The sequence below is a fragment of the Alligator sinensis genome, unplaced genomic scaffold (assembly GCF_000455745.1).
Source record: "Alligator sinensis unplaced genomic scaffold, ASM45574v1 scaffold784_1, whole genome shotgun sequence".
Lineage (NCBI taxonomy): Eukaryota > Metazoa > Chordata > Crocodylia > Alligatoridae > Alligator > Alligator sinensis.
In genome coordinates this window covers 154,907-171,126 of record NW_005842318.1, presented here as the reverse complement: position 1 = coordinate 171,126, position 16,220 = coordinate 154,907, and the positions used below count along the sequence as shown (strand labels likewise).

The 16,220-nt window shown below is 40.9% G+C and overlaps 2 protein-coding genes across 5 annotated transcripts in view; one reads left to right on the top strand and one right to left on the bottom strand.

Annotated features, from left to right (window-relative positions):
* Nucleotides 1-6: 6 nt before the first annotated feature.
* CCDC150 (coiled-coil domain containing 150) overlaps nt 7-16,220 on the top strand; it is a 37,367-nt gene continuing 21,153 nt past the window's right edge. For 2 of the 3 annotated variants that reach the window (XM_025209946.1, XM_025209945.1), the window contains exons 1-7: nt 325-433; nt 1,144-1,212; nt 5,685-5,801; nt 7,278-7,407; nt 9,352-9,395; nt 10,303-10,395; nt 12,587-12,694. In XM_025209946.1, the coding sequence (XP_025065731.1) occupies nt 326-433; nt 1,144-1,212; nt 5,685-5,801; nt 7,278-7,407; nt 9,352-9,395; nt 10,303-10,395; nt 12,587-12,694 (669 nt within the window). In that variant the 5' untranslated portion in view covers nt 325. The other variant, XM_025209944.1, reaches the window with a different exon arrangement.
* The window catches only part of GTF3C3 (general transcription factor IIIC subunit 3), a 79,367-nt gene continuing 63,575 nt past the window's right edge, over nt 429-16,220 (bottom strand). The window contains exons 18-19 of one of the 2 annotated variants that reach the window (XR_003095202.1): nt 8,636-8,806; nt 429-1,626 (exon numbers count right to left, since the gene is read on the bottom strand). Coding sequence is in view for 1 of the 2 variants with exons in the window: in XM_025209942.1 (XP_025065727.1) it covers nt 8,795-8,806 (12 nt within the window). In the remaining variant the exon portion in view is untranslated. Of the gene's footprint in view, nt 1,627-8,560; nt 8,807-16,220 lie in introns of those variants that run through there. The other variant, XM_025209942.1, reaches the window with a different exon arrangement.

Here is a 16,220-nt window from a genome sequence, read left to right as displayed (position 1 = left end):
TCTTCCGGCTACAGACGGAAAAGGAGCTGAACCCGCAGCATACAGGTGGGGGGGGGGACGGGGACAGGGCCAGGCCCACCCTGCTGCCAGCCTTCCCGCTTCACAGCCCTGCCGTTCCTGCTTTTCTCTCTCTCAGCCCACCTAGAGCAGCGCTTGAGCGCGGTGCAGGAGGAGCACCTGCAGGAACTGAAGGCCATACAGCTCGAGTTATTGATGTCGCGCCAGCGGCTCAGCAAGGTACAGGAGGCCGAAGAAAAGGCCAAGGAAGACGTACAGAGACTGAGCTCCGCACTCGAGATGGCAACAGCAACCAAGGTACAGAACGATGGTTGCAAACGCAAATCCTGTGCTCGGAGATGCAGCTAGTCTTCAAGGATTACATCTCCAATCGATGCCAATACTAGTAGCCAGTCTTTTAAGAACAACCAAAAAGGTGCTTATTCTATGCTTTGACAGATTCCAAATTGCACATGCTTCTTTAGAAATGCTTTGGCAGGTTCTGGTCTTTTGTCCAAGACGGCTAGAGATCCTCAGATGAGGAGAGGTGATCATGGAGTATTGGCTGTCATCCTGTAGTCTGCAGACCCCTAGGGATCCATGAAAGATGACTGATCAAAAGTATGTGAATACCCACGCTTACCATTCAAAGGAGTCTGTACCCCATTTAAAACTTCCAGTAGGGTCCATATTTCCATTCAAAATTTTTAGGGGTCTGCAAGTGGAAAAGATAAGGTTGAAAACCACTGTCCTGGAGGTAACCAAACCTGGACAGGAAAATTTATTTCTTACCCCTCTAAAGCTCAGGGTCCTCCTCATTGGAGTCTTAAGTGCTCCTCTCATTTTGCTAGTAGTTTAATCTTTGCCTATATTTTCTGGATTGTACAGCTTCACCACCGTTAAGTGAAAGGGGAATAAGATGCACTATGTTCATCCTAACATCTTGATGGTCTCAAATAATTGGTCATGAACAGTGCATAAAGCACTCATCATTTTAGCACTCTTGACCCAGACTGTAATTGGCAATCCAGTCTTGGTATAGTATATGATGTGAGACAATAATAAAAGATTTTTGCGCAGTCAGGTTTGGCATACTGATGACTGACTGCAGAAATGGAATAGAAATGGTTTCTCTCGTCTTTTCAGACAGATGCAGCAATTGCAGTAGAACAACTGAGGACAACAAAACAGAAAATGAATCTTAGACTTCAGGAGGTAAGGGCAAGAAAAGGCTGGGAAGAGTGCAGTTGTTGAGCACTGCTGGGGAAAAAATTTGAATGGTGATCTGTGTAAGAGTACCTCCAAATGTGGAATAGAATGTCAACACCTGAAACGGAAACTTGTGAACATTCTTAGAACTGCATCTGTAACATCATGTTTAACAGAAAAGAGTCCAGCTGCTGAACAAGAGCTGGATTCCATGCTATGAAAGCAAGGGTATTCATAGCTTTCAGTCCTCTTATGGTTATAGAGAAGACATTTTTGCATTCAGGATATGGAACTAATGACTTGTTTGCTAGCTAATGAGGTAGTAGTAGAAGGAGATGTCTTGTTATAAACCCAGTAAAGAAGTATTGTTGAAACATGAAGCCTTAGATGAAATATAGCTTGCCTCCCAGAAGCTCACACCTGTAAGGAAACAGAAGATGCATCTTAGTTGTTTAATAACCCTTCTAGCCAAATAAGCAGCCATGAAATGCTAAGAGGTATCCTGGTCAGGTTTTCGCCAGAAGGATGCTGGATGCAATAGGTAGAGTAACCATATGTCTTGATTTGGCCAAGATACTCCCAGATTCTTTAGGCTTGTCCTGACCAGTTGATCAAAAAAGTCCCAGCATGGAGTCTGGCAGGGAGGCGGAGCAGTATGGTGTGCAGGAACAGGTTGGGCAGACTGGAGCAGGTGCCACCCTGCCCATGAGTGGCACATCCTTGCTCCTGCACAGGAGCAGTTTGCCTAGTGCACCATACCGCTCTGACTCTCCGCCAGACTCTGGCCTAGGACTTTTGACCAACCACCAGCCAGGACCAGCCTGTGGACTCTGGGAATCTCCCAGCCAAGTCAGGGCATACAGTCATCCTAGTAATAGGCAAACTTCAGTGGCTGTCATCTTCAGGGCACAGAAAGGATGTGTGGTGGGCAGGGGAAGCCCTTCACTATATCAAACAAGTTCTTTCCTTCCTTTAGAAAATTGAGTTCCTAACAGATGCCAGAAAACCAAGCTGTTCCCCACATTCATAGCTGTCAAACCTACTGCTGTTAGTAGTTGTAGGTTAAGTGAAGGACATGGTCCACACACAGTCATAGTTAAAAGTTAGCTTTTTGAGAGAATTTTAGGAAAATACATCACTACCTTAAAGTTGCAAACTTACAATAGTTAGTTAGATTAATCACTACTTAGACTACTTGTACCCCCAAGACCAGGTAACAGAGCAGAACTGTCTCAGTCATCAGTCTTTTGCTGTGCCTCCTCTTGGGGGAACCCAGTTTGTTCCATAGTTGTATCTCTGGATCCTGTATTACTCCCCACTACCCATTTTTCATGAAGACACAGTGAACATATGTGAACTTCCTTTGTGGCCAAGTCAGGCACTTAGTTGATTGACAGAACTGGAGCATTTCTTTACTCTGTTGTTTTTACGTAAACAAACTTGATTTGTGGAAGTGTAGGTCTCTTGCACTCAAATCAGAAAAATAGGTAGATCTACTATGTTTGTAGGTTATGTCCCCTGCCAACAACGAGGGGGAAAAAAACCAAACAAATAAACAAACAAAAATCACTTACTTAGCTAATAAGTTGTTTTTCTGCTTTCTCTCTTTTCTTCTTAAAAAAAAAAAAAGAGGATCTGTACTATAACTCCTTAATGTAGAATGGGGGTGCAGTTTGTTTCAAGTTACATACAACCCTGGTTATGAATAAGGCAGACAAGGTTCCTTGGGTGAATTTGATATCTTTTATTAGACCAACCCAAATGGTTGGAGAATAGTTAATTTGGGTTGGTCTAATAAAAGATATCAAATTCACCCAAGGAACCTTGTCTGCCCATGTCCTTAGACCAACACGGCTACAACCTACACTCCTGGTTATGAATAATACATTTAGATACTTGTGTTGTACTTACTGGAGGATGACATCTGAAGAACGTAGAATTTCCTTCAAATAATCAAAGTTATATTCAGCCTTCACCACTTCCTGCTTTGTTCCCAATTCCCATTTAGTTTACAGAAGCAGAAGTATCTGCTCCCGACTACACTAGACCAGGGATGATCAGCCTGTAGTAGGAGTGCCACAAAGTGGCATAGGCATCTTGAGCGTGGCATACAACAGATCAGGGAAGGGATTAGCAGCAAATAAGGTAGGAGGCAGAAGGCAGAGCAGAAGATCAGGTAAGCAGTACAGAGTAAGGAACAGAAAGCATAGCAGGAAGTTCTGCTGGGTAGGAGAAGGGGAGCAGAGTATTCAGGGAGGGTGCAGAGCTAATTCATGGCACATCTGCCAAAAAAGGTTGGCCCTCACTGCACTAGATGAAGTGTGAAGCACTCAGTATTTTGACATCCCTGAGTAACATGTAGCTGAGCCCCAGTCTGAATACATGAAACAGTTTGTTTCCTGTAAAGAAGTTAGTGCCAAGAGAGCATCTTTATTCTTAGACGTGTGAAGCAAGCTCTTATTATAGGCCCTGTAACAGGGTTCTACCCCAGGGGTGGCCGTAATGCCCCTAGAGCACATTCTCAGCTCTTGTCCTCTCTGCTTCTTTTGAGCAATCTGCTCTTTAGCTCACCTGCCATGCCTTGATGTCGTTATGTCTTTAGAAGAGGAAGCTGCCCCAGTACTTCCTAAGCAAGGTCTCACGTATGAGTGCTTGTGTCTCTGCTTATAGCCTTAAGGGCTAATCACAGCCTCTGAGCTTCCCTTACAGCCATGCCCCACAGGCGTTACCAGTCATGGCTTAGGTGGGCACTTTGCCCCAAACCCCAGGCCACCTCAGGCCTCTACTGCCTCAGCCTTTCTGGTCTCTGCCTCTCCATTCTGGCAAGTCCCTTTAGCCTAGCCCCATGTCTGCCCCCTCTCAATTCTGGGCCCTCCTAGCCCCATGTCTACCTCTTTCTTGACTCTGGGCCCACTCAAGCTCTAACTCCATGCATCTTTGGCTTTACTGGGACCTCCTCTTGCCTCTACTAGTCCCAAACTCGAGCCACTGTTCAAACTCAAACAAAACACATGGGGTGTTGGTTTAAGGCCATAGGCAAATGAAGTGCTGGTTAATCCAGTAGATTCTCCCTAGGCCTGAAGAAGGGTGTTTGTACCTCAGAGCTTGTGGAAAACAATTTTTTCCAACTGTTTAATTGGCCTAATAACAGATATCACATTTACCCAAAGAACCTTATCTAACAAAACATATAAGTACTCAGGCTCTAACAACAGTCCAAACTGACTGGCCATCTGCCAAGCTTCCCCCTGTCTTGAGTCCTATCCCAATTGTAGTAAACGTTTGGTATCTTACTGGCATTGTCAGGCATCAAAGAAGTCAGCACAGCCTCTCACAGGAGCTCTTCACTGTGTAGCTGGCAGGGCCAAACTGCCTGCTTGCTCTCAGGTACAGGCATTAAGAGGCTCTCTTAAGCCTCTCCCCATTCAGTCATGTGACCCTGTAGGCACTCACAGGAGTTTCCCCACTTTTGCTGCTTTTCCTGCTAGAAGCCATCTTCAGGCCCCTGTTTCCCAGCTGACTGCCCTTACTGCTCTGCCTCCCTCCCCAGCATGAGTTACCTTCCTGTAATTAACCTCTCCTAGTGTCATGCACCCTGGTTTGTCTGCTGGCAGCCATTTCATTAGCAGCTGGCTCGCTTCCTAGCTGAGTCCTCCCAGATTCAGCTCAGCCTGGTACTCTTTCCTTTTAAAGGAACAGGAGCCTTCTGGCTTCCTGTTACAGGCCCTCAGTAACTCAAAGACAACTGTTTCTGCTGAGTCAGGCGCTAAAAGAATTTACCTGTTCTATCTGAGCTTCCTGGAGCAATGAGAGGAACTTTCTTAGTATCCTTGTAGTCCCAAGCATGGAAACACATGTGTAGGATATACATGACTCCTTTTGGACACTTATAAGTGAGAAGTTTGATTAAAAAAAGCTGCTGTGGTAAATGATTCCACTAAGTTCTCCGTATATACTGACTGAGTTAATACAATTGATCCTATTATGGGAGATTCATTAAAAACAGGTTTTTGGGAAGAGGGTTTGGGTTAGTTCTTTTTTAAAAGGACAGCTTTCTTTTTAGCAAGGAAGAGCCCAGTAGTAGTACACTGCCTTGCAAAAACTCCAGACCCAAAATTTGAGCATGGTGTAGCTTCAGTGAACCTGAAATGAAAGGAAAGTTTGCTCTCTGCAGTGATCCTTCCCAGCAGATTCTGAAATAAATTTTGAGTCAGTCCAGGAAGAGGTCCTTCTAGCCCTTGGAGGGAAATAAATATTGACATGAATATGACAATTGAAGTAGAAGATACAGTTGGATTGTTCAGTATTTCTCCCTAGAGCACCACTTCCATTAAATGCTCTGCAGCATCTTTACCAGTTCTGATATTACTAAAAATATGCCTGCTTGCTGTATTGGAACTCCATCTGCTTCAATAATATTAGTTTTGCTTTACTTGAGACTGTGTTCAGTGACACAGCCTGTGTTTGGTCTCTTGTAGCTAAAGGAGCAGCTGTCTAAGGAGGCAAGTCAACGGCAGTCCTTGGAGAAATCCCAAGTAACCATGCTGCGTCATGTGCAGGATATGGAAAGGACTGTGGAGGCAGAACGGAAACAGGTTGGAGAAGCACAGCACCTTTTTCTTTCCCTCTTTGAAGGAGACTTTTTCCACCCAGCAACAAGGAGCTGTAAGGTGCTGGATTGTGGAAAAATCTTTGCAGTCATTTAGCTGAGAAAAAAGGTAACTTATTAAGATATGAGAAGTTGAAGACCAACAGAATCTTTAAAAAGTACCAATCTGCAGAGGCAGAACAGCAGTGGGAAGGCTTTTGTCCATATTGGCTTTTTAATAATAATGAAAAAATATGCACAGATGTTCATGATACTTTATCAAGAGAAATATATTTGCTATAACTAGTTTGCCATACTTTCTTAGTTTTTTTTTAAACAAGGTTTGTGTCTTTTTTATAAAAAGAGGTACAAATAGAATACTGAGAACAGGTTACACGCATCTTGAACAGCAAGAGTGGAACATTAAAAATGACTTGGACTTGGCATAGCGTTGTATGAGAAAACAATGATTCTGAGAATATTCTATAGGATTCTTAAACCTTTTGAGAATAACATAATAGCAAAGGTGCTTTTCCATTATTGAGTGGATTTGTAGTAATAACCCTTATGAAAGGAAGGGAAAGTGCAGATAAAAAAGTATTTTGCATGCATTTTAAACAATGAAAAGACAAAACAAACAAGCAACAAAAGACCACACCACTGCAACATTACTAGTTAAAGAAGAAACCCCACATGCAACACAAGTTCCCAGGTGTACATATGCTTAAATAGACTGTCAAGAAGAAGAGTATGGAAATTATCTTTTGCTACTCCTGGAAAAACTAGTTTGGGGGTCTCAAAGGAAAACTAAATTAAGCAGATACTTTACATTTCCTTTTGCTGCACCTGGAATTGTTCATACTGCTCATAAAAACCTCATTTTCTTTTTTCCCTGCTTCCATTCTCAGATTTTGTGGGTTTTCCTGATTCCTGTAGACATCCACTTATACATGAAAATAAAGACTGAGCAGAGTTGCTTAGAGTGAAACAATTGAGGCACAGATTTGGTTTTGATCATTCAAGATTTAATGCATCTAGCTGACCCAATATATTTTTTATAAGTGAGAGATGAGGCCAGGTGAGGTATAAACATGAGTCATCCTAACTGTTTGGTATAAATCCCACCTTTCTGTGATCCTCAGTAATGTTGATCCCGTTGCTCTAAATATATATTCTTGACATTATTTCTAATGTCACAATTTTAATTGGAAACTTTCCTACAACCTTGTGTTAGGAAGTATCAGCCCTGAGTGATTCTGTTCTAAAACAGAAGGCTTGAAAGTCTGAAACAGTTAGGATTGAAGGTCTGAAACAGTCCAACTATATTTTCCACTCTTCCTCTAAGCTAACCTCTTGATCTGAAGTCTCCTTAGGCTCATATGGATTTTTTTAATGAAAACCTCCCTATCCCATGGCAAAGGGGTGGGGTGCAGAAGGGAATGAGGAGGGAGGGAGGGAGAGAAAAATGATTCTTTTTCTACAGGTGCAGCTGTTGCAGCAGGACTGCCATGGTCTGCACCAGGAGGTCCAGCTGGCCCGAGAGAAGCTACAGAAGGAGAAAGAGAGAACTATACAACTGGAGCAGGAGTGTACACAGTTGAAAGCTGAGTTGGGTATGACAGCAAAGTCACAACTACAACCAAATTAGTCCTACCACACATTCCTCCACTGCACCCAGGGAGAAGAAACTCAAATGATTGAGGTGCATTATTTTTAGAGCTAATAGGTCCTCCTATAGCTAATGGGAATGAAATTCTGCTTATTGAAATGCTTATGTATTGAAGTGCCAGACAAGGTTCCTTGGGTGAATTTGATATCTTTTATTAGACCAACCCAAATGGTTGGAGAAAAGTTATTAAGCAAGCTTTCGGGTTCAAAAACCCTTCGTCAGGCTTTAGCTTGTATGTAAATCTTTTCCTGACTAAAGTAATAATCAGGAAAATAAAACAGAATGGCAGTTTTCTTAGTGGATTTCATCAGCTCAAGTCTCTCAGACTTAAACTATTGAGTAAGCACTGGAGTTACTTTTTGAACTGGTATTTAGTCTTTTGGAACGTTGACTAAAGCTGCTAGTTAGTAATGGGGAATTTATGAGAAGCACCGTACAAGGGAGAAATTTGGTAAGGAACATAAGCAATCCCTCAGAACAAACTGAGTGAAAATCTAGTTGTTCTGATCTTGACTCTGTTTTATGGAAGCGTGATGCTTACAGGTGTAAGCGACCCAAACAAAGGCTATATCCTTAAAAAACAAGGGGCATTTTTCCTGGCCTCTTTTTAAACAGAAGGGGTTCAGGGGGAAGGAATCCTTACCTCTAGTTCTTCCAGAACAGGTCATTCACTGTAACACTGCAGAATTCGAGACCGGGGGACCCCCAAAGAACCTTCCCTTGTTATCTGTCTGTCCCAGATTCTAACTCCTTCTGGCAGAGAACCACTCTTATGGTTATTGTATTTCATCCTGAATACCTCTGCCTCACAGAGTCAGTTAACCCACTGTTCATGGAAGGGTTCCAACATCTACTAGTAAGCTATATCAAGAAGAGAATCTTGCCATGCTATTCAAATATGGTCCACTGGGTGTGAAAGAGCTTCTCACTATTGGAAAAAAAAACCCTTTTCCTCAGAAAAAAACTAAAACAAATATCCCAGAAAACTAAGAAAACGTGTGTCCTGCCAAGTGAGAAACAAGGGAAACAATGAGATTTTTTGGGGGTACTGAAGATACTACTGGTCACTATGCACTTTCACCCTTTCCCCAAAGGCTGAAGTAGAAATAAGTGCTGCAGCATTAATAAAAACAAAGTATTATACTTCGGAGTATTTAAGGGGATTTATTTACCTCTGGGGGAGAGAGAGATGCAGAAAACAAACGTGAAATCATCCTTCCAATTCAGGGTTTCTGCTTTTATTTGGAAGACCTTTTGATTGTCCTTTCCAGATCATATTTTCAGTGTGTGGTTTCCCCTCCTATCCCCACAACTTTTGTTGAGACGTCTCTTCAGCATCTTACCTAAGAGTAGTGCAATATTGAAGGGCAAGGTATGCCATTAGGTTCATTCAAATAGAATTAAAAACAAAGCAAAACATGCTTTTTGTCCCTTGGGTTTACATTTACTCTAAGCTAGGGATTTTATTTTGACATTGGGACACACGAACATGTATATAGAAACTCTGTGCAGCAATTATTGCAAGTTAGATTGTACATACACTGAGCACATGTCTGTACAAAATGTTAATGGCAGTTTATAAAGTTAACTCAGTTTGTATATGTAACTAAAATATTTGGATGTGCAGGTGACAGGCAGTTGTAAACTTTATGTATTTTAAAAGTTAGGAAATAAGAGTCTTGCCTGTGGTTACCAGGAAGGAAGAATATGCTCTAATAATTATAATCCTGTTAACCTGAAAGGTTAGATCTTTCAGTATTATCAGAAGTAGTAGAAGTCATGCAGATTTTGTCCATATGAAGTGACTAAATAAACAATTAAAAAATAAAAATGCCATTTTGTTTTATAATGAGTTTCATGGCTCTGCTTTGGTTTTGCTCTATTCTAGAATCCAAAAATTGCATCATTTCCCAACTGACTGAAGAAGCAAAAGTAAGTTGTAAGCTATGTTCATGGGGGAAAAAGTATGACTTCTTTTTTTCCCCTAAGGAAAGCAGCAAAATGCCAATATACATCCCGTCTTGCAGACCCTCTGTTATTCTTTTTCTGCACAATCACTGTTCAAAAATGAGCCAGATTGGTGGTATTTTTTACAAGAACAAATCCAAACAGACACCCAGAGGCTTCCAAGTGGTCAGTTTCTTTATCCCCACCCCCCCGCCTTTTGGACTGCTTCTGATACCCAGTTAGAGTTTCTACTAGCAGCCTGCTAAATTGTGCATGTTTTTACCATTATGAAATGAATGGAACATCCAGAATTGACTGCAGATTTCCAAGTGTGGCTGCATTCAACCCATCTACTTACTGGTTTGTACCGTGGTTATGCTAGGCGTTATCCAAAGAAGTGAGCCCTTTGCCCATGTCTTCTTATATAGAGAGCCAAAGACCTGTCGTTGAAACCAGATAGATTTCAAGGAAGGTGAAGTCTAGGCTTTGTACATACATGCAGTGTTGTAGGGTGGTAATAAGCCTTGACCTAGCAGATGTAGAAAGTATGGCAGGAGGAGAGTTTAGGGTCAAGGATTATGCCAAAGTTACCAGTACCAAAGGAAAAGGGGCACAAAGATGTGCTTGGCTACCCAAGTAACAAAAGCACATCTACAGAATCCAACTTAAGCATCAATCTTGGGTGACTTTGATATGGTTAAATTCGTAGTGAAAGTTTATGTATAAAGTGCCAACATGACTCCACTAAGGTAGTCCTGTGACAGCACTAGGAGGAGCTATTAAATAAAAGTGAGAGAAAAGCATTACATAAACTGAAATTTCAGATTGGATGGCAAAATCACCGTCTGTTAACCTTTGCTCAGGGAGAAATTTGTTGTATGCTTCCCTTTAGAATGCACAGGTCTCTTTCAGCAGAGAGAACAAGGAGAATATGCAGTTGCATTCTGAAATAACTGTCCTGCGAGAGACAGCTGAAAAAGTACAGGTAACGAAAATAGCTTTGTTTCCTGGATTCTTGAGCAGAAGTATAGGGAAAGAGTCTATAACTTGTCACAGGAGATTTTTTCAGTATGCCTCCTGGCCTAGACCTGATGCTGATCAATATCATCCATTCTCCCCACAAAACATGTGCTAAATCTAATGCCTTGCTGTTGTCGTTTGATGTCCCACATCTCCACTTCAGCTTTCTTGCCACCAACTTAATGTCATTACTCAAACGTAAGTGCCCATCTTGTAGCTGCTTTGATGATTAAACTTGATTGTTAATGAAGTATTGGTGCTGTTAGTCCTAAGCTTCTTCACTTCTTAGTTAAGGGCTGAAATGGGAGGTGAACCCTCTGTTGTAAGATTAAAAAAACCCCAAAAAACTGGGTCTTTCCAACAAGAGATACTATTGCTCAGAAAAGCTGTGGGCTAATTTTAGGTGGTTCTGTGGCCTGTTGTATGATGAAGGCTACATAATCATAATAAAAGTTACAGCTTTACAGAGGATCCTTGATTGTTAATTGCTTCTCCATTATAAGCAATACTATATTTTCCTCACATACAACATGCACCTTCCCCGCCCCCCCAAAATCAGGCTCCTAAAAATCCACGTGCAAGTATTAGGCAGAGAAGCTTATTTTCTGCCAGGGTTTCAGGCAGCTGAGAGAATCATTGGATTTAAAGGCTTCTTTTTTTTTTCACTTTATAGGTGTTAAGAGTCATCTCCTTTTTCAGAGATCTTGATTTTTCACTAATCAAACTAACCTTTCTTAAGTTTATTTTGGTGTCTGGTAGCTGCTTGTGGTCTTTGTTTCACAGCCTCTCTAGCTGTTTTCAAAACATAGGTCCACACATGAAGACTGGTCTTCAGTAGCAGCTAGGGATTCAGCTTTAGCTATATAGGAAACGGAAGGGGAGTCAGATTAGGCACTGCCCCTGCTCTATGCAGCCATAACTGGAAAATGTTTGCTTTTAAAAAAACAAGGTGCATATTATATTTGGGGGCATTTTGTATGCAGTAAAAATATGGTAGAATCATCAAGTGTTCTTCATTTCCACCCTACAGAAAAAGTGCACTTGAAGCAATGTGAATGGAGCTTGTCAGTGTCAGTATTTTACAGCAGATGTATAGCTCCAGAAATCACAGAAATAGTGAAAAGCTCTTTGCAAAAGCAAAAATATTACATAGTGCTTTTTTTGTAACAGAACTAAAAATAGAATTATAGGAATGTAGAGCTGGAAAAAGGACACTGATATATAGTCTAATCCATTTTGAAGAAGTCAGATCATGTATTCCTCAGTCTCTAATCTAGTCTTTAAAAAATTCCAGCAAAATCCACAAGTACCCATAAATAGTCCATTCTGGTATTTCATTAGTCCAGTGGTTAGAAAGCTTTTTTCAATGTCAAACTAAAATTATCTTTGTTACAAATTTAAAGTAAATGTCTTCTGATCTTTTCTGCCGTGGCCAGAGAAAACAAACTTTCCCCACTTTTGGGGTAACACATTGTTTCCTTGTATTTGTGATCCACGTACCCTGAGACGTGCAGCATGCTAGCCAGTTATTTACAGTTTGCATTCGCACAATGATTTCTTTGTTCTTGAGTGTAACACTTGACTATCATTAAAATCTAAAAAGACAGATTATTTTCATCCCATTCATCCAGCTTGTCAAAATCATTTTGAATGCTGACTTTGTCCTTCGAAGTGTTTGCAACCCCCGCTCCCACAAGCACAGTATCAGCTACAGCTTTCATGAGCATCATCTCTGTTCTGCTCTCCAAGTCCTCAATGAAAAATTGAGCAGGACTGGAAGTGTCTCCCAGCTTGATAGTGAATATTAAGATATGGTTTTTCCAGCCAGTTGTATAGTCAGTCACATGATGGTAGTTACATATAGACCAGACTTCCTTAGCTTGTTTATAAGATTTATTTGACTTTACTAAAAGGTCGAGATCTCTCACCTGCTAACGCACTCAAGTCAACTGAGCCTGCTAATTTTGTTAGCAGGCTCAGTTGACTTGAGTGCATTTATCTTACTTAATTACTTATAACCTGTGCTCCCCTATCTTGGCCTGCATTTCTATCTTCTTGTTAAAATTAATTTAATATAGTTGATCACAATTATCTCTTTTGGTTAAGATTCAGCCTTGAAATAAAATGTATGTTCTTTTTTTCCTTCTCTTTCCTAGACCCTGAATGATCAGTTAAACCAACAGTGTTCAGAGCTGAGTGCTACACTCCGAAGTGTTTCCATGGAGAATGTTAAACTTGTTTCAGACCATCAAGCTATGCTTAAGGTATACTGTTCAATGTTAAGCTATAAAAATAGCTAATGTGAATCACATTTACAGAACAAGAAACTGGGTCAGGAAGGATAGGGTGGAGAGAAGACGGTAACAATAAGCTAGTACCCTGTAGGAGTCGGAAAAAATATTTTATAAATAATGAGTTCTACTCACTAATCTGAACTGGTTTTGAACACTCAGTAAGAAACCCTGATGAAGTGTAAGCCTTATAAAATCCACCCCCACCATCCTATTTAATAGCCAGCACTCTCAAAAAATTAACATTCAAGTAAGGTTGTATAATAGACAGGAATGTGAGTTCTCCCTGCTCAGTCTACATAGTACTGAAAAAGTTCTAGCCGGTGTTGGAGCTTTACATCTTCTCTTAGCATAGCTACTTGCTCTCAGGAGTTGGCATGCTTCAGCACTACCACAGGTTATACTGGATAACACTAACAATAGCCTTCTGTCAAAGGAAGTAGGGGCTTCCTTTTGAGAATAGCCTTTGAAGTCTAACACCTCCCATAGTGTACACAATTCCCTGGTCCATTGTCTACCTCAGTCCTCTCACACTCATAGATCCGATCCCTTTTCTCAAGTTCCTTCTCTTCAGTTTGTAATCCAGAGTTCTTCCAAACTCTATAGACCTTCTGTGGAGCTTCTCACTTAGAGATGTTCCTGTTCCCCTAGTCTGGAAGCTCCTACTTCTTCTGTTGCCAAGCTAGGACTGACTCTTTTCTTCAGCTTCCCCAACGTTTATAGCTCCAGAAAAGGGTGAGCTGGAATTAGCACAGTCACACAAACTTAAAGGGCCCTTTACCAGGGCCGCAGTAGTGTTTCCTCATGAACCTTTTAAATGGGTTCCCCGGTACTATTAGAGCATGGTGTTTAATTTGTTAAATCCAGACTTTAATCAGCTTGTTCATTTCTCTAAGAGGTTTCCCCTTTTGAAATTTATTCTTATACACTGTCTCCCCACACAGTTCCTGAAACTTGAAAATTACTTTTTCTTCAGTGAAGAATTATGCTGTTCTCGCTCTGGCATCTATAACTATTTTTTTGTCAGTCAGTTTAGGTCACTAGAGTGGTACAAACATTCTTAACTATGTGCTAACTCATGGGACTTTCTTTCTCAAAAATGAAGGCTTCACTGTCATCATTTGATAGGTCTCGAATATATGCATTTAAGGGATATGCATCAATTTTTTTTTAATTAGCTATTAAAAGGTTCCTCTTTTGGGCTTCCTTTAAATAACATTTCTGTAGCTTTCTAAAAGATACTCTGCTTAATATTTATAAGGATGTGTCTACTCTCTCTCGATTTGTGTATAAGGGTTTTTGTGCAGACAAAGGAACAGCACCAAACATTGTCACTCTTTGTATTTTTATCAAAAGCTGGAAAGAAAACCCTAAGATAATTTCTGGTATTGCACAGCTGACAAAAACTGCAACTGCGGCAAATATATTGCTTGGTATGCTGCGCACAAGCACATAATATACATTTCAATATGGCCCAATGTAAGGTCATATACCAAAGAAAACAATGTAAATTGTACACCCTGGATAGATGACTATCCTGAGAAACAATGATTCTTCTGAAAAACTCAGGGATAATCAACTGAATGTGAGTTTCCAGTGCAGCACTATGATTAAAAGAGTGAATGTGATCCTTAGATACCATGGCCAACAGTTAAGTGCATATCTTTAGGCCTGAAAAAGGTTATGTTCATACTCTCATGTCAACAATAAATATTAAGTACACAGTATTCAGTAGTGTAGTAGTAGTAGCACCCAAGCTACTGCCTTTATTTTCAAATCTACTAATAGGAAGGAGCCCCCCAGAGCTCACTGTTAGAAGCCTTGAAAATGGGAAGAGTTACTCAGTTTTAGGGCTGCTAATACCATAGCAGCCTCAGTCTGAGACATGGGAAATGGCTAATCTAATCTAGCTGGAAAAGGTATAATAAGATTCAGTGGGTATAGGTTGAAACTAGACAAATTAAAATGGGAAATTAAGATGGGGGCGGGGGTTAACTGTGATGGTAATTCCTGAAAATTTTTAAGACTTAAGGTTGGATAACTTTCCAAAAGATATGCTTTTAGTGACTACTGAATTTGAAGCAGACATTAATACCAAGATGCCTGCATTATGCAAGAGGTGATACTAGATGAGAACAATGGTCCAGTCTAGTTTTAAAAAAATGTATGAAAATACAACTGGGCCCACTACTTTATCTTTTCCCTTTCTCTTTGTACACATCTGCCTGTGGCCATTTTAGTTTCACCTTTGCTATTGCTACTACTATAAAAAATTCCCTCTTTCAGGACCTAGGGAAGAGCTCCCTTAAGCAACACATCAGAAATGTTCTTGTGCTAGTGCAGGAGACAGGAAGTGCAATTGTTCTCCAATAAAACCATTAAATTGACTATTCACAAAGCACCCTCAAATGCACAAAAGCAACAAGCTGAGGTATTTGTTGAGAAGAAAGGTGATTATGGGCAATTATCTAAATAACTCCACTAGCACCACACAGGAGGCTAACATGTAGATGTAACTCTCTGTCCACTTTGCCTGAGTTATGCAGAAATTATTTTTTAAAGGAAGGGGGAGAAACACTATAAAAAGCAACAACATCTAACTATTATAATACAATTCTGGGGGAGCAGCCAGTGCTAGAAGAAAGAGTGGGTTGTGACTAAAGAGAAGACTGAAGATGAAGAATGACTGAGTGGAAATCCTTGAGAACCTGACCTAGATCAAAGAGATACTGAAATCCCTGCCTAGGAAAGGCAAGTGCTGTTTAGATACTTTCTCTAAGGGAAAGGCCATGTTCAGTTATAAAAAGATGGAACAGAAATCTTGTAACCACTGGGATAAGCAAACTTTATTTAAATAGCAGCTTTGTACCCTCTGTCAGTCTGGCTTTGTTCTCATTTCCTGCACAATCCCCAGGCTTCCACACCAGTGTTTCCTTTCCCTCTTCAGGCAGAACAGGAGAAAATGACTCAGAAACTGCAAGAACAGGACTTGCTGCTAGATGCTGCTCGTGCCAACATTATGGAGGAGTTGCAAAGTGTGCAGAAGGAAAAAGCTCAACTTCAGAGAGAGCTGTGAGTGAAGATACTTCTGATCAGTAGTCGCTGTCCTGTTCTTTCCTCATTCAGTAGTCCTCTTTGTATCCTGTTTCTTGGGTCTCCCCAAGCCTCCTCCCAAGTATTCTCTATTTCCTATTGACTGGAACTGATTTGGACTTAAGAACACAGTCAAGCTAATCTTGATGGAGAAGTCTTACGTTAATATGAAGTCCATCTTCTATTCATAATGGCCTAAGCATGCAAGGGACAAAACTCTAATTCATTTATTTCACATCTTGTTTGTACAGGGAGACCCTGCACTCTGAGCATGCCACCTGCAAACAGAAAGCAAGTGTAGCCGAGCAGACAACAACCACACAAAAAGAACAGCTAGAATCTACTATTGCTAGACTACGAGGTGAACTAGAAACAGCACTGAAAGAGAAAGCATCTCTCCTGATGG